This window comes from Rana temporaria, chromosome 11 (genome assembly GCF_905171775.1).
Source record: "Rana temporaria chromosome 11, aRanTem1.1, whole genome shotgun sequence".
NCBI classification, from domain to species: domain Eukaryota; kingdom Metazoa; phylum Chordata; class Amphibia; order Anura; family Ranidae; genus Rana; species Rana temporaria.
In genome coordinates this window covers 36,429,434-36,455,174 of record NC_053499.1, presented here as the reverse complement: position 1 = coordinate 36,455,174, position 25,741 = coordinate 36,429,434, and the positions used below count along the sequence as shown (strand labels likewise).

Here is a 25,741-nt window from a genome sequence, read left to right as displayed (position 1 = left end):
GTTCCAAACTGATGAGAATGGTCTGACGGACCGTTTTCATCGGTTGACGGCCTGATATGCGTACACACCATCGTTCCAAAAACCGATCGGGTCAGAACTTGGTGACGTCAAACACACAACGTGCTGAATAAAACAAAGTTCAATGCTTCCAAGCATGTGTCGACTTGATTCTGAGCATGTGCGGGTTTTGAACCAATGCTTTTCTGTACTAACCATCGGTTTGGACCTATCGGTCAGCGGTCCATCGGTTCGATTTTGAAGCATGTTTTAAAATTTTGGACCGAAGGAAAACAGACCAATGGGCTATACACACCGTCGGTTTGGACCGATGAAACTGAACCTCGGTCCATTCTCATCGGTTTTGTCCGACTGTGTGTACGGGGCCTGAGATGTAATGGAGCACGAAAGTTGTACTGCTCCAGGTGAAGGTATCGCTCACATGGTGCAATTACCACGTTGGGTGCTTGACCCAGCTCGCCACTGCAATGTAGTAATATGTAGAAAGTTGCTTTAGAGATGCCAAATCTTTATTCCATATGGTAATTGAGGACAACACAAAGACAGAGTGACCGGAGCTGTTAACGCGTTTCACACATATGTTAGTGCTTATTAATAGTCATGAATAAACACTATCATATGTGAGAAATGCATTAACAGCTCCGGTCACTCTGTCTTTGTGTTGTCCTTGATTACCATATGGAAAAATGATTTGGCATCTCTACATTGTGGTGTGCCGCTAACTTTCTTCATATTAAGAACTGAGTGATCAAACACTGCTGATCACTCAGTTCTCAATGCTTTGTGAGCGGAAAGCTGGGACTGTCAGTCTCTGGCTCTCTGCTCTGCCCCCACACTCACTGGGGCACTGAGCTGTGGAGTGGGTGGGAGTGGCAGACTCGGGCTCTGAGCGGCCCACTGAGATGCTGAGCCAGGTGCCAGTTCAGGGTTGTGGGCAGATCCCAAACAGAAGGTCTACAGAGGAAGCAGCAGCTGCCCAACCCCTCCCCTCTCATCCGCCACTGAACACACAGCAAGGAGGAGGGCAGAAGGCACAGAGCCTATAGGCCAGGGAGTGCTAAATGTTTGGGAGGCCTTTCTTAGACAGAAAACAGTCCATGCATGCACCCTTTTTTTTATTGAGGGGAATTAACTTGGATGGGGTAAGGGAATATGGGATGCCAACTGAATTGCAGAATATTTCTCCTCAATACCTCCAGCACATCACTTTCTTGAACTTTCAGGCCCAACTAGCACAGGTTTATGCCTGACACTGGCTCAGTCAGGATAGGACTTAGGGTGGTGGGGGCTTCTGGGCTTAATAATCGAAACCTAAGGGGCCCCCTGGAGCAGAGAAGGGGGGGTTTGGGTTGTTACCGCCATCCGCTGACCGAAGTTGGTGGGGGGGGGGATTGCGGACTGCGCAGACCGATCATACTTGTTGAGCGGGGGAGGCATCCATCCGCCGAAGTTGTTGAGTGGGGGGTGCCGAGGATTACATCCATCCCCGAAGTTGTTGAGCGGGGGGGTGCCAAAATTGCGGGAGGGGGTTGCCGCGATTGAGCCCGGGGCCCCATGTGCTCGAGCCCAGTCAAGCCCAATGGTAAGTCCGGCCCCGCCCAAGGCAGTGATCAGCCCAGAGCTGCTCTTCTGTTCTTTTGCTTGCACCCATTTTTTTTTTAATACATTTTTTTTCATATTTTTTATTTTTTTCAAAAATTTCTTTTTTTTTCAAAATGATTATTTAAAAAAAAAGAAAAAAATTGTAAAATTTGTTTTTAAAAAAAAAATACCTACGTTTTGATGTATAAATTGTGTATGACAAGTAGATCTTGTGGGCGTGAGAGCAATTTATAGAGAAGGAACAAAGATTTTTTTTTTTAAAGCTCTGTGCTCTAGCGATGACATCATCCACTCTAACCAGCCTAATAGACTCTGTTTAATCGCAAAAATTTCCTGAAATGATCACTAAACTTAAACAGCTTTTTCACAAAAACTGTAAAAGATATCAAACTGAAATGATATAGCTGGATAGCTAAATATTTTAAAAACATTTTAAAGTGTGTTTCGCATCTGTAGATAAAAGTATGAAGGAGCTGAAACTTTTGGGAGTGGACTGAGATTTTAAGGATTTGAAGCATGCTCTCATTGACTTCAATGTTAAAAAAAGTGGATTTTTAAAAAAATATATATTATTTATTTTTTTCAAGTAAATAGATACCTAACATGTCATGCTTTGAATTTTTTTTACTGGTTACTATTTTGGAATAAAAGCTAACATCAGTGACAGCTTCCTAGAATCCATTATTGATTATTTTTTTTATTTTTTTATGTGTTTATTTTATGTCAACACATTGCCTATAATTACAATGTTTTATACAGCTACCTAATTATACTTGACTCATTGTAGTTACCAGCAATTAGCTCTGAAAAGAAAACAACATTGGTGCAATAAACATATTAATGGATTCCAGCTAGCAAAACCTATTACATTCATGTAGGATTTTGAATTTAACAGTAGCGTGATGTCTAATTTTGGACAGGAAGGCATAATTGCATGATACCAAATAGAAAAATACTTTTTTTGGCTCAATGTATTTTATAGTTTTTTATAAAGTTGTGCAATTAAGTCATTTTATAGGTAAACTTGTATGGTGCATACAGAGTGGGATGCTGGAAAAAAAAACAGTTTAAAAAGGATCATAGGCTCTAAAATACGTCCAATGGCTTAAAGCGAGGTTCCAACCACAATTAGTATTTTTTAAATGTCCTTTCATCCTGCGTTTTTATAATATAAATCTGGTCACTTACTATTTTACAATCCGCCGCCGCTCCGCATAGTTATTCAAAAAAGATAGTTTATAAAACTATGTCCACACTGTTGTCATTTTTCTTGTGGGCATTGTGAAGCTCACAAGCACTTACTTCCTGGAAGTCTTGGATGGTGAGTGATAATTGGGTAGCGCACTGCATCCTGGGAAATGATGACACACATTTCCCAGGAGCATTAGAGGGAGATGATGTCAGAATCCTAGGTGGATCCAAAGGCAGATTTCGTGGGACCAGGCCCTTTTTTGCGATTCGCCACTGCGTCGCTTTAACTGACAATTGCGCGGCCGTGCGACGTGGCTCCCAAACAAAATTGGCATCCTTTTTTTCCCACAAATAGAGCTTTCTTTTGGTGGTATTTGATCACCTCTGCGGTTTTTATTTTTTGCACTATAAACAAAAATAGAGCGACAATTTTGAAAAAAATGCAACTTTCTTTCCTTTTTGCTATAATAATGATCCCCCAAAAATATATACAAAAAAAAATTTCCTCAGTTTAGGCTGATACGTATTCTTCTACCTATTTTTGTTAACAAAAATCGCAATAAGCGCTTATCGATTGGTTTGCGGAAAATTTCTAGCGTTTACAAAATAGGGGATAGTTTTATTGCATTTTTATTAATTTTTTTTTTTTTTTACTACTAATGTCGGTGATTTTTTTCGTGACTGCGACATGGCGGACACATCGGACAATTTTGTCAAATTTTTGGGACCATTGTAATTTTCACACCAAAAAGTGCTATAAAAATGCATTGTTTACTGTGAAAATGACAATTGCAGTTTGGGAGTTAACCACTAGGGGGCGCTGAAGGGGTTAAGTGTGACCTCATATGTGTTTCTAACTGTAGGGGGGTGGGGCTGGATGTGTGACGTCATTGATCGCCTTTCCCTATATCAGGGAACAGACGATCAATGACAGCGCCACTGTGAAGAACAGGGAAGGTGTGTTTACACACAACTCTCCCCGTTCTTCAGCTCCTGTGACCGATCGCGGGACTCCGGCGGTAATCGGGTCCCGCGGCCACGGAGCTTCGGACTGGGTCGCGGGCGCGCGCCCACGACCCACGGCTGGGCATTTAACAATCACGTACAGGTACGAGATTGTGCCCAGATGTGCCATTCTGCCGACGTATATCGGCGTTAGGCGGTCCTTAAGTGGTTAATGTACACTACTGAAGTTGCTCCGACTTCAAAAAAGGTTCCTGTACTACTTCAAGGCGACTTCTAGGCAACTTGTACCCATTGATTTTCATGGAAGTTGCATCCAAAGTCGAATCACAGTCTTAACTGAAGCAACTTTACATGAAGAGAAAATAGTTTTCTCAGGCAAACCCCTCCCTCCCACAGAGCTGATTATTGTTTGATTGGCCACTTGCAAAGTTGCCTGTCCTGGAGGCGATTTGAAGTTGCCTTCAAGTTGCCTTGCAAAGTCGTGATGGCTTTCATGTCGCTGTAGTGTGAACCGGCACTAATGCCGCGTACACACGACCGTTTTTCACGACAAGAAAAATGCAATTTTTTTAATTGGTTTTTCAAAACGATCATTAGAAATCTTCACCACGTGATCTGAGAAGCCAAACTTAAAGTGATCCAAACTCATGGACCAGAACATGAAAAAAAAGTAATCACAAACTAAGTGCTCTCTGTTAACATAGGTGATTTATTAAAGGCTTAAAATAGTCGGGCTACTCACATTTTGCCAGACCAAAAACTGCATTGAGAAGTACAATCTTTTAAATATCCAGGACGGCAGCGAGCGACGTAGTAACAGGCTCCTAGACCCCCTGACGTGTTGCGTTAATCAACTTCCTCGGCGGGGCTGAGTATGTGTTTAGTTCAAATTTAGTTTGTATGTGTTTAGTTCAAATTTCATGACTGGGGTTTACAATCACTTTGAGGTATATATGATTGTGTAAATGATCTGGTTCCTGGGAAGGCGGCTTCTACACCCCGCCAATGTAAATTGAAGATTAACACTGACCTCCAAAATAACAGGGGTATTTACACTAACCACCAATATAATTTAGATATTTACACTGATCAGCAATATAACAGAGGTATATACTGTATATGGTTCCCTCCTTTTGCTAATCTCCGCATCTCTTTACCCCCTCTCAGCTCAACTTTTGCATCCTTAATCCCCCCCCCACTATCCTCTTCACCCCAAACCCCCTTCTGCTCACCTCTGTACCTCAATCCCCCCCACACTCTGCTTTTTTCTACATACCCCTCTCTGCTCGCCTTTGTATCCCAACCCTTCCGCTTACCTCTACACACCCCTCTTTGCTCACCTTAGCACCCCAACCTCCCTGCTCATCTTTGCACCCCAAATGGTAACCCACCTTTCTGCTTACCTCTGCACTCCCATTACTTATCTTTGTACCTTAACACCTCCTGCTGTCCTTTGCAAGCAAACAGTAACCCCCCCTTCCCTCTGCCAAAATGCTGTAGCACCCTTTTAAATGGAGTAATGTGGCATGCTCAGTGGCTGTACACACTGCTCACTGTAAGAGGGTAGGATAGTGACAGACTCACTGATTCATGCTGTGATCTTGGGACACAGCCTTCAAGGGACAGGTGAATAAAAAAAAATCAGCTGGCAAGTATATATTGTAGCGCTACCCCCTCAGGAGCCGCTGATTGATTTGGGATCGGCATATTAAGTTACCTCTATGTGATGTCTAGCGGTGAAGGTAGTGAGTAGAGCAGTAATTGAATGTCCAGTCTGCAGGTGAAGTTTTCTGAATGCTTTATTTCTTGGTCCAACACAACCAACACATCAACTCAAGGTAGACAGGAAAGACTGATGAAATAAAGGAACCATGCAGTATCAGACTTTGGATAGAGAAAAGCAATCCTACTATTCTGTAGTTGTATCAATGCGTCGCCACTCCAGCCAGAGTGAGTGAAGTGCCTCCGGATAGACCCCTGCCACAGGCCTGGCAGCCGAAGTGCCACTTAAGTTTGCTGGGAGGAACAAGTCTCTGCCACAGACTTGGCTCTAAGTGAATGTTGAGGCCTCTGCCACAGGCCTTGTGCAAGATTTAAGGTGAACAGCAGAGCGAATCCCCAGTAAATTACGTTAGGGTCACCGGTTGACAGTGGAAGTGTACCTGTCAATGTTCCGGTCACCAGATCCCCGATGGTTCGTTCAAGCCCTTTTGGATAACCTGCCTCCGGGTTCTCCTCAAGCCGATCCCCCACCGAACGGCATACAGCCTGGGATCTCCTCAGTAGAAGTGGGGACCCAGCAAGTCACTGGGGCCCCTTGGCAGCATCAGTCACTCCAGGCCAGGAGGGCCCAGAGTCAGGAACTCCGCGTAGCGCGTGACTCCAGGCCAGGTAGGCCATAGTGGTGGGGCCCGCGATGTGCGCACACCCTAAAGGTGGGTGCCGCACCTGGAACCAGGAACCTGCAAAGAACCCAGAACAATGGCCTCCGCCACAGAAACACCCCTCCCCAGCATGCACAGCGAGGCCCAACTCCTCTCATTGGCTGCTGGGCAGAAGCAGCTCTGCCTGGATTACTCTGGTGCCATCTGCCGTCCAAAAATGAAACCGTATCTCTGGACGCACAGACTGACCCACAGGACAATCCAGGATTTTGCGACAGCCAAATTTACCAAAATCAAGAATGAGAGCAACATAACTCTCTCATTCCCCCCACTAAATTTAACATAGCGTCCTTTCTGAAGGTAAAGGGGCGCTACATATTATTAGCAAGCTAATGGCATTTTTGGTTTGCATACATTGTGATACAAGCTCAAGCAGGCCATCTACTACAAAGTGATCCCTTTCTGCTGGCAAAATTATATCTTTGTCAGTTTTGTTCGTAAACAAAGTGAAAAGGCATTCCATTCTATACCAGACCCTTATCCTAGATGAGAGTCTGGTATAGATGTTAATAGTAAACCCCACATAAAAATAAAAAAAAACAATGCGAGTCCCCACTAAAAATACATACTAGACCCTCTATCTTTGTTGACAGTCTAGTATGGATGTCGAGGGGAACCCCACGCACAAATTCTAAACCAAAACCAAAGGGGAACCCCATTCACATACCAAGAAGAAAAGCACAGGGTCCCCCAAAAATCCATGCTGGACTTTTATCCGAGAATGCAGTCTGGTTGGCCAGGAAAGGAAGGGGGGCAAGCATGCAGCCCTTTCCATCCTGATGCATACCAGCTTACATGCTCTGAACATTCTGCTGACTAGTATTGATAAAGCAGAGGTCTGTGGGCATGTTTTTTAAATGTCTTCCAGTATTTTGCTACAGTAAACTTACAGTTGAACTCCAGAACAAAATGTTCTCATTTTAGCTTTTGATATAAGAGTGAAGGGTCTCTGGCCAGTACTTTAACTTCAAAGAAGTGAACATATTGTATACTCAATGGGCACACAGATAGCATGCTGAATTATTTATTGTAGCTGTGTGCCCTTTTGAAAAGATATCCTCATCTCATGTTGTATTTATTGGCACAGGAAGTCAGTTGGAATCATCCATAATCAGGAATCTCCCCCTTTCTACTCTATCCAAAACTTAAACAAAGGAATGCCTACAGCATACTACAATACCAGATAGTCAGAAACTAACTTTGCAACTGTAGAAGTGTACTGGCTGTAGAACATATGCTGTATACAATACAGAAAATACTATCTTGAACTACTGTATATAATAAAATCACTACTGTAGACGAGGAAACTGCTTTGCTTTTGATCCAAAGGAGTTAATAGTTACAATTTGACACCTATAAATTTTAAACTCTAATTTAAACCCTTATCAATATACAAAAATGCATTGCAACCAGTGACGGCTGGTGCTCAAAATTTTGGGGGGGGGCAAACAAACTGAAAAAAAAAACCATCAAGCGCAGTCACTGTGCCCATCAAAGGCAGCCACTGTACCCATACATTGCCACCACTGTGCCATCAAACACAGCTACTGTACCCATTAATTGCTGCAAGTGTGCCCATCAGTTGCCACCACTGTGCCCATCAATTGCCACCACTGTGCCCCATCAATTGCTGCCAGTGTGCCCCATCAATTGCTGCCAGTGTGCCCCATCAATTGCTGCCAGTTTGCCCATACATTTTTTGCCAGTGTGCCCCATAAATTTCTGCCAGTGTGCCCCATCAATTTCCGCCAGTGTGCATTATCATTTTCCACCAGTGTGCCTCATTAATTGCTGCTACTGTGCCCCATCAAATGCTGCCAGTTTGCCCCCCACCCGGCACTTAAGGTACCTGTCTCGGTGCTGTCCTCCATGCTCCAAGTCCTCTATGTCTTCTCCCGTCCTCTTCCCATCTCTGCTATGGTAGGCGTCCAATCACAGCGCCTGTTGCTTCAGCGAATCAGGTGACAGGGTAACCAGACCCGAACACCTGATTTGCTGAGAAGAGGGTCAGTGTTAAGCCTATGGCTCTAATCAGGACGCCTATTAGAGCCGACGGCTCTAATCAGGCGCTTCCAAAAGCACCCCAATCCCCCCCCTTCGTGAAATTCAGATGCCCGGCGCCCGACAAGGGGCCGGACACCTGAATAGGGGGCAGAAGCGGCGACAATAGATAGATTAATGCAATGCATGAATCTATCTATTGGTGATAGAGCGGTGCAGGAGAGAGGGGGGCAGCGTTCATGCACCCTTTATCGATGCACCGCCACTGATTGCAACCCCTTTAAATTCCCAGGTCACCCCAATAGTGTAGTTTAAAGCATGCATTTCCCCACTATGGGTCAGATTCACAAAGCACTTTTGCCAACGTATCTAGAGACGCACGGAGTAATTAAAAAATGCGCCGCACGTATCTATGCGCCGTATCCTCAGAAAGAGATACGCCTGAAAAACATTTTTTTCCGTCCAACGTAAAGCGATTACACCGGCCTGATGGCCCAGACTGGCCTGATGGCCCAGCAACCTCCTGGCCATCTGTGGATGACACAAAACATAGACAGGTTGAAAGATCCACACACTTGGCACATATTCCCTTCCCCCCCCCCCACACATGCTACTCGCCAGATAGAGAAAAAAAAAACGTACCTGTCCTCACGGCCTCATCGGAGTCAAAGCCAGGCAGGCCCACCACTTGCTGGCTGTGGAAGCACAGGGCCACCGCACGCTCCTCATCTGTCCACCTGCCGGTGCAAGGCGGGCCCCCGCCAGTCATTGATCTTCTTTGCGATCCCACTGGTGGTCCTCGTCTCACCCCCCCCCCGCATTGATCTCATCAGTAATCTGCTGAAGGATCGCCCTCTTCCTGGCCGGGGGATGTCCCGGCTCTCAGGGCCATGCAAACATCGCCTAAATCGGGTAATCGCCCTAGCAAGGATATGCTTTTCATGCACCGATAAGTTGAGCTTTCTCCTCTTTGGAGCCATCTCACCACACAGCACTCAGCACCAAACAGACACAAAAATCTGACAGAACAAACAAACACAAAAAGACACAGAACAAACAAACACAAAAAGACACAGAACAAACAAACACAAAAAGACACAGAACAAACAAACACAAAAATCAGACAGCAAAAACCAGACACCAAAATCAAACCGCACAAACAGACAGCTAATACAAATTCAAAAAAACACACAGAAAAAAAAGACACAAAAAACACTCAGAAAAAACAAACACCTACTACAATCTCCTACTTCAATAAATCTTTACTCTAACACTACTACACTAACCAACAAACAGCCACAGACAACATAACAAAAGCACCTTACTTCAGGAAGGGGAACACAGGGATGTACTTTTGCAATTGAAGGGCGGCCCTTCATTTGCATGGGGTCACAGCTCATTTCAATGGAGCACGCCCACTTCCTTCCCACTTTCAATTACCCCGCCTTACGCCTCGGAATTTACGTTACGCTGGCGCAAATTTGGGTGCAAATACTCTGTGGATACGGCACTTACGTCACAAAATTCAGCCGCCGTAACGTAAATGACATGCGTTACGACAAACTAAATATGCGCCGCTCTACGTGAATCTGGCCCTATGAGAATATTTTCCCCAAAGTTTAGTGAGTAAGGTGAAGCTCTGTCAGCTTCCATCTTTCAATCATGTGCAAACAAGAATGCAGTTTTGTTATTTTCCTTTCAAGTAATTGGATGTTGCCAAATTCTAATAAAAATTCTCTTGCAAAGTGAGCAGCCTATTTGGCTTTAGTAGATCAACCTCTGTGACTTCCATTCAAAGAGTGGAGGGAACCAATGGGGATTCCCTATTTACATGGTCAACAGTTGCACGTGGTATAATTGTATTAATAGGTAAATGATTAACAGGATATTAACATTATATATGACCATTAATCACATAAAAAGGGTACACCAGTGGATTCCTTGCGTTCTCACTGAAGACTGTTAGGGCATGGGAATGAAATGGTAGAGAAGAGGGGGTCTGGAGGTTAAAGAGTGATGAAGCGGGGTCCTGTGTTTTCTCTTTCTCTTCAAGGTATTGATGCATCCGGTCACAGTAGGGATGCCCTTGGGATGGTTAGACTGTGTCACCCGACTTGGGTGCGGAGCGCACCCCCATAGCAAAGCCACTTGGTCCTTGACATCCCCCAATGTGTGCTACCCAGGGCGAACCGCCCCCCCCACCCCCCCATTGGTACACCCCTGAACCAGTGGATTGAGAAATTTAATGCATGCCGGAGTGCCAACCTGATAGGGATCAAATCTAGGTTTGGTTGGATGAAGCGTATCTCTAATTTCTAGCAATGATGATTTTATATAACTACAGCAAGCAGATTTGAACAGTATAATAATGATAATAATAAATAGTAAAAAGAAAAGCTTAAATTCAAACACAATATTGAAAAAAAGTAAAATTTCTTTGGAACAATTATTTATATAACTATGGTTATTTATACCCTTTCATGTTACCACTATTACCTGTCTGCTATTTTTTGCGTATTTGTTGTCTTGGAGCAGACATAGGTTTTCCAGGAGAGAGGTGTATGTCCATGGGAGTGAAGGTGTTAATGAACAATTTCATCTTTGATTGCACACTAGGGACCGTAACCAAGAAGCAGAAGGTATATTTCCAGCTGCATCATCTGCTGGTTAGTCAGGATTCCCTGGCTGTTGTGCGTAGGCGCTGTGGCTTGCCACAATGTCTGTCACATGATATGGATATTAATGGAATATGATCACTGGGGTATGCATGTACCTGTATGAGGATCATTCATTACAAGAGGGAGATCTATAAACCACAAACAAAACACACGTGAAGGTCAAAGAAAACAACCCTTAAGACTTAAACCTCATCATCTGTTGTTGTTTATGGACAATTAAGCTGATGAGTAATGCATGAAATGCATTGGCAAGTGGCTCCAATAAGCAGTAATCCTGGGCTGGAAAGAATTAATCTTTTTGCGCTTACTCTCCAAGGGGTGATTTACAGCTCTTAGCTTGTTTATGTGCAAGAGAAAGGGTGTTTGAAGCCTGAGCTCTTATCTAAAAACGAACTGCACTGATATGATATCTAAAGCTGAAATTTGCTGTTTTTATTGTGTAGTATATATGGCAGCACTATCCTGAGCAACCTGTAAGTCCGACTGTAGATGGCTTGTATTTTGGCCAATTCCTGCTGAATTGGCTGAAATTCAGCAATGGGTGGCCCTGCAAGAATCACGCAGATTGACAAAAGTCCTATTAAAAATTGACAGAGATGGGTACAAAATTATCAGCTGACCTCAGATGTATTCACTGTCTGGCAGTACTATTGTATTCAGTAGCCAAAATACAATATCCAGTACTGGAGATTCTTCCAGCTACGCATTGCTAAAGCTGGTCATACACCAGAAGAATTTCATTTGAGCATTCTATAGTACCAATATGGACTTGTTAATGTTTTGGACTTGGATCCTTTAATCATGTTGTCCAATTGCCATGCCAGCAGCAATTCAATTCAACTGAATTCAATTCAATTCAATGTTTGATTTCAGTATGTACTGTACACATGCAGGGAAGTCCTGAGCTACTAGTTAACCAAAAAGATAGAGCCGTGCCACAAAACACTAAACAGTATACAATAATGATCTTAGAGGATATGGTAAATTCAAGTCCATATACATGTAGCTGTCAATATGGACCACTCTTAGGTAAAAAACAGTCCAAATGGAGAGGTAGGCATAAACAGTTAAGGTGATCAGCATAGGTCTCCTGTTGAATAAATCTTTGCAGATGAAGTCCTAAGAATCTACACCACCCAAGTGACAGATATAGACAATATACAGTAAGTGAACCCTTCACCGGAGTATGGAGCCGCTTACCAGAAGGCAAACAAAACTGTGCATTCTGCTATAGCCCAGCCGCGGCCTTTAATCCACAGGATCCCGGGGGAGGGGGGGGAGAGAGATAACAGCAGACACTCAATGGTAGCAAATTCCAATTCATCCGATGTGGAGATAAGAAAGAAGGTGCACCATAGCGTGACTCCGTTTAAATGTATAGCATTTATATAAAACACGAGATATATTCACAAGCATAAATGTAAAAACAGCGTTAAAAACAAACGAGCCCTCCTTCTTTGCGTGGTGACGTCACTTCGTGGCCTCCCAGACGCATTTCATCATCAATAGGACGTTTTCAATGGGGGTGAAAACGTCCTATTGATGACGAAACGTATCAAATATATTGATACATCAGGTTAATAGATACCAAGCAAACATAACTTTCCACCAGCAAGTTCTACATTACAGTCTGTCTCAGGATGACTGCAAGCTGCAAGCTGACAAATGAATTATGTTCCAATAGGTGAGATGACTTAAACACAAAGCCAAGGTGTGCTCATTAACATGTTGTTCATTTTCTTTTCACATACCTATCAACAGAGTAAGAAAAATATGTGGTATCCATTGCTTCATTAACTTGATGGCCGCTGAGGCCGGGCGGAACCACCCCCACCCAAGTGGAGCGTAGCCGAGTCGGCCCGCCTCCCCACTTGAGCTGAGCAGACCTGCCCGAGCTGAGCCAGCCCGTCTCCCCACCCGAGCTGAGCAGACCCGCCCCTGCCCGAGCCGGAACACTCGCCCTCAGCTTATTTCCACTTGCCAAATGTGGGCAGGCGAGTGCAATAAAAAATGTACAAACTTTCTCAACCAAAAATCACATTTAGAGTTAGAATTTTCTTCATTCAAGTAACATTTTCCATCCTTCTCCTTTGATTTTACTACTTACTAGGGTTGAAAATTACCATCATTAAAGAGGAAACTAAAGGAAGCAATACTTACCTCGCTGGCACCGGCATCTCTAACATGTTTTCTTTCAGATGCTAGGCTGTAGTAATTTGTTGGCTAAGGATGATGTTACTTCTGTTCATGCGCACGACCGATGTGCCGGTATGTACATTGAGCTAAGCCTGCGAAGCCCAGTGTACATTGCAGAAGAAACATTGCATGTCTCCTCTGCAAGAAAGAGTCTGTCTGCTTGTAGTTTTAAAAAGTGAGGGCCAGATCCACAGATGAAGTACGCCGGCGTATCTACTGATACGCCGGCGTACTTTCAAATTTCCCGCGTTGTATCTTTAGTTTGAATCCTCAAACCAAGATACGACGGCATCTGGGTAAGATCCGACAGGCGTACGGCTTCGTACGCCTTCGGATCTTAGATGCAATACTTCAACGCCCGCTGGGTGGAGTTTGCGTCGTTTCCGCGTCGGGTATGCAAATTAGCGATTTACGACGATCCACGAACGTACGCGCGGCCGTCGCATTTTCTAACGTCGTCTGTAGTCTGCTTTTTCCGGCGTATAGTTAAAGCTGGTATTTTTCGGCGTATAGGTAGACTTGCCATGTTATGTATGGCCGTCGTTCCTGCGTCGAAATTAGAATTTTTTTTTGCGTAAGTCGTCCATGAATAGGGATGGACGTAACTCACGTCTAAGTTAAAAGAATGACGTCGTTGCGACGTCATTTCGCGCAAAGCACGGCGGGAAATTTCTGGACGACGGATGCGCAGTTCATTCGGCGTGGGGACGCGCTTCATTTAAATGAAACCCGCCCCCTGATCGCCGATTTGAATTAGGCCGCCAGAAATACACTACGCCGCCTTAACTTACGGCGCAAAATCTTCGTGGATTTGAAATTACACCAGGTAAGGTACGGTACGGCGGCGTAGCGTATCTCTGATACGCGGCGCAGGTGTTAATGTATGTGGATCTGGCCCTGTGACTTTAGTTTTGCTTCAACTAATAGAAAGTCAAACATATGACCAAAAAAAAAAGATTCTACTGGTGTATGGTGAGCGTTAATTTTAGCAAGGTTATATTTCAAATAAGGGTTTAGTCCTTGGCTTTTCTATTGAAGATAATCGACTGAGGCTGGACATCTTCCATGTACTAGTGAAAAAAGCGTGATTTTTTCCTTGAGAACCTTTATAATTAAACCTGTGAGAATAGAAATAAAGGAGATGCTCTCTGGCTCTGGTAAGGCAGCTCTCAAACAAAACAGGCCTCCCTCAATGGGTACCTTGAAATAACCCAAAGCGTCAATATATAGAAAACAAGCACCAAACCAAAAGGTAAAAGTGTGCAAGATGCTTTAGGTTATTCATAAATCAATCACATAAAACCAGCCAATGTGTTTTGGAAGCAACAACATATGGATGGAGGCTTTGTTTGGAGCAACAGCTGTCTCTCTGGGGACATTGAGGCAGGAGACCATTGTACTATTGTTTAAAGACCACAAGTAGGGAGGACCCTCACCATGCCAACATCCAAAATATATATTTGAGGATTGACCAAGTCAAAGGCCATATTTTAAATATCCCACATGTCCTCATATTGGATGCACACATATACTTGTACAGCAGTAACTCCACACTCCTCTGAGCCCTTGAAGAAGCCAATAAGGTGAAACGCGTCAGTTTGATCATCCTCCCCAATGTAATATCTCAATGTTGATTGATGTAATTTTGTAATTGTGGTTGTATTAAGCAGATACAATAACTATATGCACACATAGGGGGAGGAATCACGACCTTCAGGGGTGTTGGGGGTTTGAAAAATGAGCTGGTAACGGATTTTAGATATTTCTCATTGGTTTAAGGCAGGGGTCTCCAAACTTTCCAAACAGGGGGCCAGTTCACTGTCTCTAAGACATTAGGGGGGCCAGACTGTGGGCCATTGGGAGTAGAAAGGGGCCCAACATCAGTGGGAGGAGTTGTGCCCCATACTTGGTGTCAGTGGTAGGAATTGTACCCCATCATTGGTGTCCTTTTGCCCAATTGTTGGTGTCATTGGGAGGAATTTTGCCCCATTGTTGGTGTAATTGGGAGGAATTGTGCCCCCTCAATGGTCTCAGTGGGGGGGGGATTAATGTTGGTATTAGTGGATGAAATGCCCCAAAGGCCTGATAAAAGCAAGCAAAGGGCCGCATCTGGCCCCCGGGCCACAGTTTGGAGACCACTGGTTTAAGGGATAGATATCCCTGACACAATTTTAATGATTTTTGTACTAATCGGAAAAAACTTTTTAACCTATGTTTGTGTTGGAATAATCATTCTGAGAGAAGACTTCTACACCTTTAGAGTCCCGACCCTTTTTTCTTTTACCGTTTGTTTTTAAAGGTGGAGACTATAGGGTTGCCATTTTGATTCTTCCTGCACTATGTATTAAATCATCTTGCACAAGCAAGCAGCAAGTGAATGCTAACACATCTGAACTATTCTACATTCTTGTTGATAAAGATAGAATCAAGTTCATTGCCTTGAAGTCATAAAAAGCTTGAGTCCCACTTGTGTCCAACGTGGAGTGCAAGCTTTGTTGATTGAAGCGCTCTATCTCTGAAGCCCTGTACACACGCTCGGTTTTCTCTGAGGTAAAAAGTCTGCCGAGAAAACCGAGGGGAAAGCCGAGAACCCGGCAGGAAAACTGCCATGGAGCTTTGGCCGGGAATCCCGGCCGTGTGTATGCTCCATTGGCACTGCCTCGCAGTCTTTCCCATAGGTAAGTAGTAGATCTGGTGGGAAAAAAAAACGCTGGGAATCCTAATGGGAAAATAGAGCGCAGGTTCTCTATTTTCCCGACGGGATTCCTGGCTGTTTTCCTGACGGTAAAACTGCGAGGAAACATACACACGTCGGTTTTTCCGGCCAAAAGCTCTCCTGCCGGGAAAACTGGTTGTGTGTATGGGGCTTTCCTCTGCAGAGGGCTTTCGAACCACTTCAGAGAGACTGCTGCTTACTGTTTAAAGAAAGTACTGGTCCTTTTCTGCAGCAAGCTGGCGAGGGATAGGTGTGTTTCTACTATGGATTGGGCTGTTTTAACTGCTTGCCGACCAGCCGCGGCAGTTATACGGTGGCAGGTCGGCTCTGCTGGGCGAGAGCACGTAGCTATACGTCACCTCTCCCAGCAGCCAATAGGGGCACGCGCGCCCCCCGCTTGCCCCTGACGCCAACGCGTTTAAGAAAAATGCCATAAAACTATCCCCTATTTTGTAAACACTATAACTTTTGCGCAAACCAATCAAACGCTTATTGCGATTTTTTTTATTTTTTTTACAAAAAATATGTAGAAGAATACGTATCGGCCTAAACTGAGGAAAAAAATAGTTTTTTTTATATATTTTTGGGGGACATTTATTATAGCAAAAAGTAAAAAATATAATTTTTTTTCAAAATTGTCGCTCTATTTTTGTTTATAGCGCAAAAAAATAAAAACCGCAGAGGTGATCAAATACCACCAAAAGAAAGCTCTATTTTTGGGAAAAAAAGGACGCCAATTTTGTTTGGGAGCCACGTTGCACGACCGCGCAATTGTCAGTTAAAGCGACGCAGTGCTGAATCGCAAAAAGTGGCTTAGTCTTTGACTTTGGGGTTAAGTGGTTAAGAAAAAAAATCGAACTTTTAGAAAAGTCACCTTTTGTTTTCATGCACACTAAATGTATTGGGTTTTAAAACAAAGAAAACAACTAGAAGACACATTACATATGTTATTGCTCTGATGAAAAAAAGAAAAAAGGATCTATTGCACTGCAACTGTTTTAGGATGTGATAGTGTAGGTGGCAGGTTCTCTTCAAGACAGTATATTAGACATTGCATCCAGCATATCAGTTTCGCAGCAATCTTTTATATAACTTTGTTCTCTATTTAGATTCCACAAAAGATACTTACACAGACGAGTCGGAACATGGAACCTACGACTGCCGCACCGATCAATCCCTGCTCATTCAGCACAAACTTACCAGGCAAAAACAAGGCTCTCGCAAATCTCAAAAGGTAATCTGGATTTCTTGTCCCCAGTCGATATTTGTGTGAGAGTATTATATTCTGTACACACACTGGTTATACACAGACAACAATCAATTACGGGACACCTCGCTTCAACAGAGTCGCATAAGCCCTGGGCAACTCACTTAATAGGAAGAACTTTATTTAAGCGCAGTTGGAGAGCAAAATACATTATATTAAGTTATTCTTCTGACTCCCAGCAGTTAATAGATTGCTCAATTCTTCCTTTAAGGCCTGCAGACTGGTTATTTATATCTAACTTAAAAGCAGTCATGTTTGTATTTTCTAAGATGTTTAAAAACCAACTCACAAAAATGCTCTCCTGAGAAGTGTTTGAGAGTTTTTCTATTAACCACTTTAGCCCCGGAAGATTTGGCTGCCCAACGACCGTTCCATTTTTTTCGATTTGGCACTTTTTTTATACTATTACCAAGTACTGTAATGCTTTTATGCTATAATGTATTATATGTATATACCGTATTTGCCGGAGTATTAGACGACTGGGCGTATAAGACGACCCCCTAATTTTCCAGCCAAAATGTTGGTTTTGGGATATACTCACCGTATAAGACTACCCCCTTTCCTACTAGTCATGCCTCGCCTCACGGTGCCACCATTACATGCCAGACTATGCCACTACATGCCAGACTTTGCCCCATTACATGCCAGACTGTGCCCCATTACATGCCAGACTGTGCCCCATTAAATGCCAGACTGTGCCCCATCACATGACCAGACCGTGCCCCATTACATGACCAGACCTGCCCCATTACATGACCAGACTGTGCCCCATTGCATGCCAGACCTGCCCCATTACATGACCAGACCGTGCCCCATTACATGACCAGACCTGCCCCATTACATGACCAGACTGTGCCCCATTACATGACCAGACCTGCCCCATTACATGACCAGACCGTGCCCCATTACATGACCAGACCTGCCCCATTACATGACCAGACTGTGCCCCATTACATGCCAGACCTGCCCCATTACATGACCAGACCGTGCCCCATTACATGACCAGACCTGCCCCATTACATGACCAGACTGTGCCCCATTACATGACCAGACCTGCCCCATTACATGACCAGACCGTGCCCCATTACATGACCAGACCTGCCCCATTACATGACCATACTGTGCCCCATTACATGCCAGACCTGCCCCATTACATGACCAGACCGTGCCCCATTACATGACCAGGCGGACACTGAACACAGTGCCTCCTGGGAAGCTGATTGTTTCCGCCTATCACGGAACAGAAGACGTCGGAGGCGCGGCTTTTGAAAAATCGTACGGCCGCGATTCTGGGATAAGGTAAGATGTTAGGTTACCGGCGTATAAGACGACCCCCGACTTTTAAGAAGATTTTAAGGGGTTAGAAAGTCGTCTTATACTTATACCGCCGGAAAATACGGTATATGAAATAAATATTATTTTAATGTATTACTGTCTTGTGTGCTGGGTGTAGAGATTCAGCTAGTACATCTCTAACATGCATTCTACTGGTCAGACACCCATTGTCCGTTATCACTCTTTTAGGTGCATGTTTCATTTAAAGTCCCAACCTTCCTTCCAGCTTAATTGCTGTACAGGGATGAAGACACTGGACCTACAAGTCCTATGCCTCATATAAAGTCCCAAATTCCCCTATCTCCCCCCCCCCCCTCCCTTCATGTCCGATTCGGCACTGCGTCGCTTTAACTGACAATTGCACGGTTGTGTGATGTTGCACCCAAACAAAACAGACGTCCTTTTTTTCCCACAAGTAGAGCTTTCTTTTGGTGATATTTGATCACTTCTGCGTTTTTTTTTTTTTGCTCTATAAACAAAATAAGAGCGACAGTTTTTGAAAAAAAAGCAATATTTTTTACTTTTTGCTATAATAAATATCCCCAAGAAATATATAAAAAAATAAATGTTTACCTCAGTTTCGGCCAATATGTATTCTTCTACATATTTTTGTTAAACAAAATTGCAATAAGCGTATATCGATTGGTTTGCACAAAAGTTATAGCGTCTACAAAATAGGGGATAGATTTATAGCATTTTTTTTAATATTTTTTTTTTATTAGTAATGGTGACGATCTGCTATAAAAATGCACTGATTACTGTTTATGTAAATTACATTGGCAGGGAAGGGGTTAAACACTAGGGGGTGATGAAGGGGTTAAGTGTGTCCTAGGGAGTGATTCTAACGGGGGGGGGGGCTACCAGTGACATGACAGAGATCACAGGGAGCAGTAGATCTCTGTCCTGTCACTAGGTAGAACAGGGAAATGTCCACAACGGGAATCTGTTTGTCTACAACAGGGGTGCCCAACCAGTGGCCCGCAGGGAGCCCACTGATGTGGCCCGCGACCTTCTGTTTTGGGATGGAATAAAATAGAATAGAATACTGTTATTAAAGGTAAGTTTAATACTAAAATCACAGGGCCAGATCCACGTAGCGTGGCGCTTTTTTACATCCGGCGTAGCGTATCTCAGATACACTACGCCTCCGTAACTTACAGCGTATTTCCCATATCCACAAAGAATTTGCGCCGTAGTGTAAATGTTTCGGCGTAAGGGCGTGCAATTCAAATCACTATTTTTATGTTTTATGTCAATACGTCTTGACCTCACGTAAATGACATTTTTTTTGAACGGCGCATGCGCCGTCCGTGGGGGTATCCCAGTGCGCATGCTCCAAATTAACCCACAACAAGCCAATGCTTTCTACGTGAACGTAATTCTATGCAAAGCCCTATTCGTGAACGTTTTACGTAAACGACGGAAAATTCTACGCTGGCCCGACGTCCATACTTAACATTGCGTACGCCTCATAGACCCAGGGGTAACTTTACGCCGAAAAAAGCCTTACGGAAACGACGTAAAAAAATGCGCCGGCCGGACGTACGTTTGTGGATTGGCTTATCTAGCTAATTTGCATACTCAACGTGGAAATCGATGGAAGCGCCACCTAGCGGTCAGCGTAAATATGCACCTTAGATCCGACGGCGTACTAAGACGTATGCCAGTCGGATCTAGCCCAGCTTCAGGCGTATCTTGTTTTGTGGATACAAAACAAAGATACGCCGGAGCAACCTAGAAGTTACGTGGCGTATCAATAGATACGCCAGCGTAACTGCTTTGTGGATCTGGCCCACAGTGTATATATGGGCATATCTGTTCTTCAGTGGTTACTGGGCTGCTTTCAAACTGATCCACAGGTGCAGAGCAGTGCATCTGTGGGTTACCTACACTGAGCCATAGACTGTTATTACCTGTGAGTTTGGTGTGCTGAGAGTAGAGTGGGCTCTATAGAGCCGAGAGGGCTGCCATCCACCCGCTCTGCTCATTGTGGCCCGTGACCAGTTACCAAGTCACTTACGTGGCCCTTGCTCTTCAAAAGGTTGGGCACCCCTTGTCTACATTGACAGATCCCCATTCTGGCTCTATGCGGAGCGATCGTGGGTGGCCGGTGGGCATCGCGGCCGCCAGCCATGTGCATCAGTTCCCCCGCTGTGCAGCGGCGCAAGCGCGCCTGCTATAGTTATAAAACAGACTGACGTACAGCTACAGCGATTCGCGGTAATGAGCCGACCTGCCACAGTATAATGACGGCGGCTGGTCGGCAAGTGGTTAAGAAAAAAAAGACTCACTCTATACTTTCTCATTTGGCTTTTACAGTATGTTGTAGAAATGTTTCTGTACTATGAATAACATGCATAATAATGTGCAACTGAGAATCCATTTGTTTCCACATGGTCAAATGCAGTTTAGCACAGGAGATTTTGCTACAGCCATTGCCATAGATGTGAATAATTTTACAGATGAATTTTACATTAAATATGACATTTACATGCATTTATACGCTGCATCTATGCTGCATATCAGCGTTCGCTGCAGTGTCTGTATATTTTAAAACTGTTTTCACATCAAGTTGGATGCTAGAGACGGATGTACTATGTACCTACAAGCTTCTTTTATCTCCCTGTCTTGATTTCTCAGTCTCGCTTAGCCTGCCTTTGTCACTGCATCAGTAATTGATGCTCCCCAGTGATTCCTCATTTATATCCACTGACATTATAGTACATATACAGCGGCAAGGCAGCTCTCCTGTGCCGGATCAAGTACCTAGGCTGTGCTGCGATTGGCTCACATTTAACACCTTGATTGTCCTATATGTTAACCCCTTTCCTGCCAGTGTCATTAGTACAGTGAGGCCTCGTACACACGACCGAACATGTCCGCTGAAACTGGTCCGTCGGACCAGTTTCCGCGGACATGTCCGACCGTGTGTAGGGCCGACCGGACAGTTTTCCAGCCTAGCGGACAGGTTTCCAGCGGACAAATGTTTCTTAGCATGCTAAGAAACATGTCCGCTGAAAGCCTGTCCGTCGGACATGTCCGATGGTCAGTGCGACTCATCGAACCAGTCCGCTGGCCCGAGAACCCGCGCATGGCGTCAAAGTGATTCGACGCATGCGTAGAAGCATTGAACTTCCGGGTTCGCGCACGTCGCCGCGTCATCATCGCCGCCACGTCACCGCGTCGTCTGTCCGCGGGGAATTTGGTCTGATGGTGTGTACAGCCATCAGACCAAATGATCCCAGCGGACATGTCCGATGAAAACGGTCCGCGGACCGTTTTCATCGGACATGTCTGCTCGTCTGTACGAGGCCCGACAGTGCATATTTTTAGCACTGATCACTGTATAAGTGTCACTGGTTCCCAAAAATGCGTCAAAAGTGTCAGTTAGGTGTCCGATTTGTCCGCCGCAATATAATTTCCCGCTATAAGTCGCTGATCGCCGCTATTACTAGTAAAATTAAAATACATAAATAAAAATTCCATAAACATTTCCCATAGTTTTTGGATGCTATAACTTTTGCACACGAATAAATTTACGATTTTTGGCATTTTACCAAAAATATGCAGCAGAATACATTTTGACAAAAAGAAGAAAAAGTGCGCTTATCAAGTATACATATACATAGCCGCAAACTCAAATGTTTATACAAACAAAAGTGAACAATAGAAAAAAGGTGGAGTTGCGCTACCAAATATAATAGTGGTGTGTATCCCGTAATCAAGGGAATAAATCAAAAAAATATCCAGTGATAAAAAAGAAAAAATTATAATAAAATATTTTTCTCAATAATGAAAACTAAAAAGTCTTGACAAAAAATCAGAAAAATCATAAGTCATTCGTGTGAGTAAACAAGAACATAGGTGATTTGTTCAAAGATGGTGGAAAAATCTGGAAAGAAATCAAACGGTGAACATGGATCCCAAATATCTGGTATTGATGACCCTTACCAGACAGATTGATCCTTAAGGATCAGGCCAAGCAAGCAGCCACACACCTGGACTGCACAGGGGATCGGAATCTTTAGGATCCTCACAATAGGTTCTCCAGCAGAGTTTCCAAGAAAAAAACAAATATACAAAAAATAGTGTGATACTGTATGGAACACTTAATGGTAAATATCACCCAGTGACTGGCAGACCAACAGTGAAACAAAAAGACCACCACCACAGTACACACTGCTCCTTACCAGAGCCCTAGGGATGGCTAGCGCAAACAGTAAATGAGATGTGTGCAGCAGGATAGGGAATGGTCAGATCGATCCTCAAACGAATATTCAGATGGTGTATACACATGTGGAAGAGAACTCACAATAGTGTGACATCATTTAAGGATTTATTAGGTAAAAAGGTAATGCACTTACAGCATAGTTGAGATAAAACAGCATAAAACAATTCCGGCCGGTAATGGAACGAATTCCTCTCTCGCGGAATACATTTTGGGCTAAATTTTTTAAGAAATTTGATCTTTTAAAAAATTGTATTGGATGTGTTTTATAGCAGAAAGTAAAAAATATTGTTATTTTTTTCAAAATTGTCAGTCTTTTTATGTTTATAGTGCAAAAAATAAAACCAAGGTGATCAAATACCACCAAAAGAAACCTCTATTTGTGGGGGAAAAAGGACAAAAAAATGTATTTGGACACAGTGTTGCACGACTGCGCATTTGTCAGTTACGTACAGTAGTTACATAGTAGGTGAGGTTAAAAAAAGACACAAATCCATCAAGTCCAACCTATGTGTGTGATTATATGTCAGTATTACATTGTATATCCCTGTATGTTGTGGTCATTCAGGTGCTTATCTAATAGTTTCTTGAAACCACTGATGCCCACCGCTGAGACCACCGCCTGTGGAAGGGAATTCCACATCCTCGCCGCTCTTACAGTAAAGAACCCTCTACGTAGTTTAAGGTTAAACCGCTTTTCTTCTAATTGTAATGAGTGGCCATGTGTCTTATTAAACTCCCTTCCGCAAAAAAGTTTTATCCCTTTTGTGGGGTCACCACTATGGTATTTGTAAATTTAATTAATATCCCCTCTCAAACGTCTCTTCTCCAGAGAGAATAAGTTCAGTGCTCACAACCTTTCTTCATAACTAATATCCTCCAGTCCCTTTATTAGTTTTGTTGCCCTTCTCTGCACTCGCTCCATTTCCAGTACATCCTTCCTGAGGACTGGTGCCCAGAACAGGACAGCATACTCTAGGTGCGGCCGGACCAGAGTCTTGTAGAGTAAGAGAATTATCGCTTTATCCCTGGAGTTAATCCCCTTTTTAATGCATGCCAATATTCTGTTTGCTTTGTTAGCAGCAGCTTGGCATTGCATGCCATTGCTGAGCCTATCATCTACTAGGACCCCCAGGTCCTTTTCCATCCTACATTCCCCCAGAGGTTCTCCTCCCTGTGTATTAATTGAATTAATAATTTTGCCACCCAATTATATTATTTTACATTTTTCCACATTAAACCTCATTTGCCATGTAGTTGCCCACCCCATTCATTTGTTCAGATCTTCTTGCAAGCTTTCCTGCGGAGAAGTCACTGCCCTGCTTAGCTTAGTATCATCTGCAAATACAGTGATTGAGCTGTTCACCCCATCCTCCAGGTAGTTTATGAATAAATTAAATACGATTGGTCCCAGGACAGAACCCTTGACCATTTCGAATTCCCCCTATATATCACTACCCTCTGAACTCGCCCTTGTAGCCAGTTTTCAATCCATGTATTCACCCTATGGTACATGCCAATGGACCTTGAAGTAACAAAGTGCCATATAGCAAGTTCAAGTGGATATTATGTTTTGAAGCCTTCAGCAGAAGGAACACGACTCCCTTGCTTGGCTTCCTTATAGTTGTGTCCAGGGGCATGGCTGGATAATATGAAGATCCCTCATCTCAACATGTCAGTTTACACCCAAAACCAAACGTTTTAGCTTTTGGTTGACTTTGTTTTACCGTGTTTCCCCGAAAATAAGCTTGGGTCTTATATTAATTTTGGCAACAAAAGACCCAGTAGGGCTTATTTTCGGGGGTAGTGCTTGTCATGTGCTGATTTCTCCCCCAATCTCCCTCCCTACCTGTCATGAATCCCCAGTGGCCAGTGGAACCAAGTAAAAGTGCCTGCAAAACTCAAGAATGCTCTGGATTACAGTATCAGATAATGAAAACTGTACCTTTCTGCAATCCATGTGTGACAAACACCTTCACATAGCGCCACACCCATGTCCTGCCGGAGCACTGCAAATGGAGGGGGGTCCGATATCCCCCGCAGAAGAGAGCTGGCAGAAGAGAGGAGAAGAGCAGCGGGACATCAGCTGAGCGCCGCTATGCGCTTCCATGGCCCGCCGGAGCTCTTGTTCTGGCTCCGAGCACTGAGAGGGGGTCAAAATTCCCCCGCTGACAGCTGGCTGAAGAGGAGGAGAGCAGCGGGAGGCCAGCTGAGCAGCGCTATACCGAATGCATCCAGCACACACAGTCCACATCACATACCACGCTAGGTCTTATTTTCGGGGGAGGGCTTATATTGCAGCCCTCCCCGAAAGACACAATAGGGCTTATTTTCGGGGTAGGTCTTATTTTCGGGGAAACACGGTAGTAGCATGATTTTTTATTGTACAAAATACCGGGCTTTTTAAAATGTACTAACCCTATCCACAATCTTTTACAGTGCAAAGAAGATTTATTGAGCAAAGAAAAACAAATTTTCGACCATTTCCCATCACATACAGAGTCGGTATGGATATTTTTTTATAATACATATCAAATCGCTGTTTATTGGCTTGTACTGATTCATTTAGTGGTCTATTGTATGTCTGTTTGTGTTTTTATTTTATTTTTTTGCACAAAAAATCCTTTAGCTGTGAGCAGTAAATTGAACACACTAACTTTGAAGAGTTCAAGGAATATTTCCTTAAAAGGATTGAGTATTTATTCTTGTAAAATTACATTCATCCATTAGCCGTTAAAAATTGCATTTTGCAGTGACTGGCTCTGAAATTTCGGCATCTGAAGTGCGTAAGTGGAGTGGAAAAGTCCATTGCCGTGTCAAAAGCACAACTTCCTTTGACCTCAATCCAATCTAAAACATCCGTTTGGCTAGTGCCGGGATTTGCTGATCTAGCAAGCATGCTGTATACCACTGGAAACACTTAGCAGGTGGGGGGGATAGAGGGGTTTTAAACATTAATCGTGCAATATTACAGGATAAAGGTGTACAGCATGAGATGCCTGGTCCACTGGTCAGAAAGAAATAGCAAATACTAAATTGAAAATGATAGATAAAAAAAAAACTCGCCACAACTGAAATTAATGATTTGGAAAAAATATG

The 25,741-nt window shown here is 43.7% G+C and overlaps 1 protein-coding gene across 1 annotated transcript in view; it reads left to right on the top strand.

The window, feature by feature from the left end:
- ANO3 (anoctamin 3) overlaps positions 1 to 25,741 on the top strand; it is a 307,522-nt gene that overhangs the window by 14,070 nt on the left and 267,711 nt on the right. The window contains exons 2-3 of the mRNA XM_040328358.1: positions 16,922 to 17,046; positions 25,082 to 25,147. Of these exons, the coding sequence (XP_040184292.1) occupies positions 16,922 to 17,046; positions 25,082 to 25,147 (191 nt within the window). The remainder of the gene's footprint in view (positions 1 to 16,921; positions 17,047 to 25,081; positions 25,148 to 25,741) is intronic.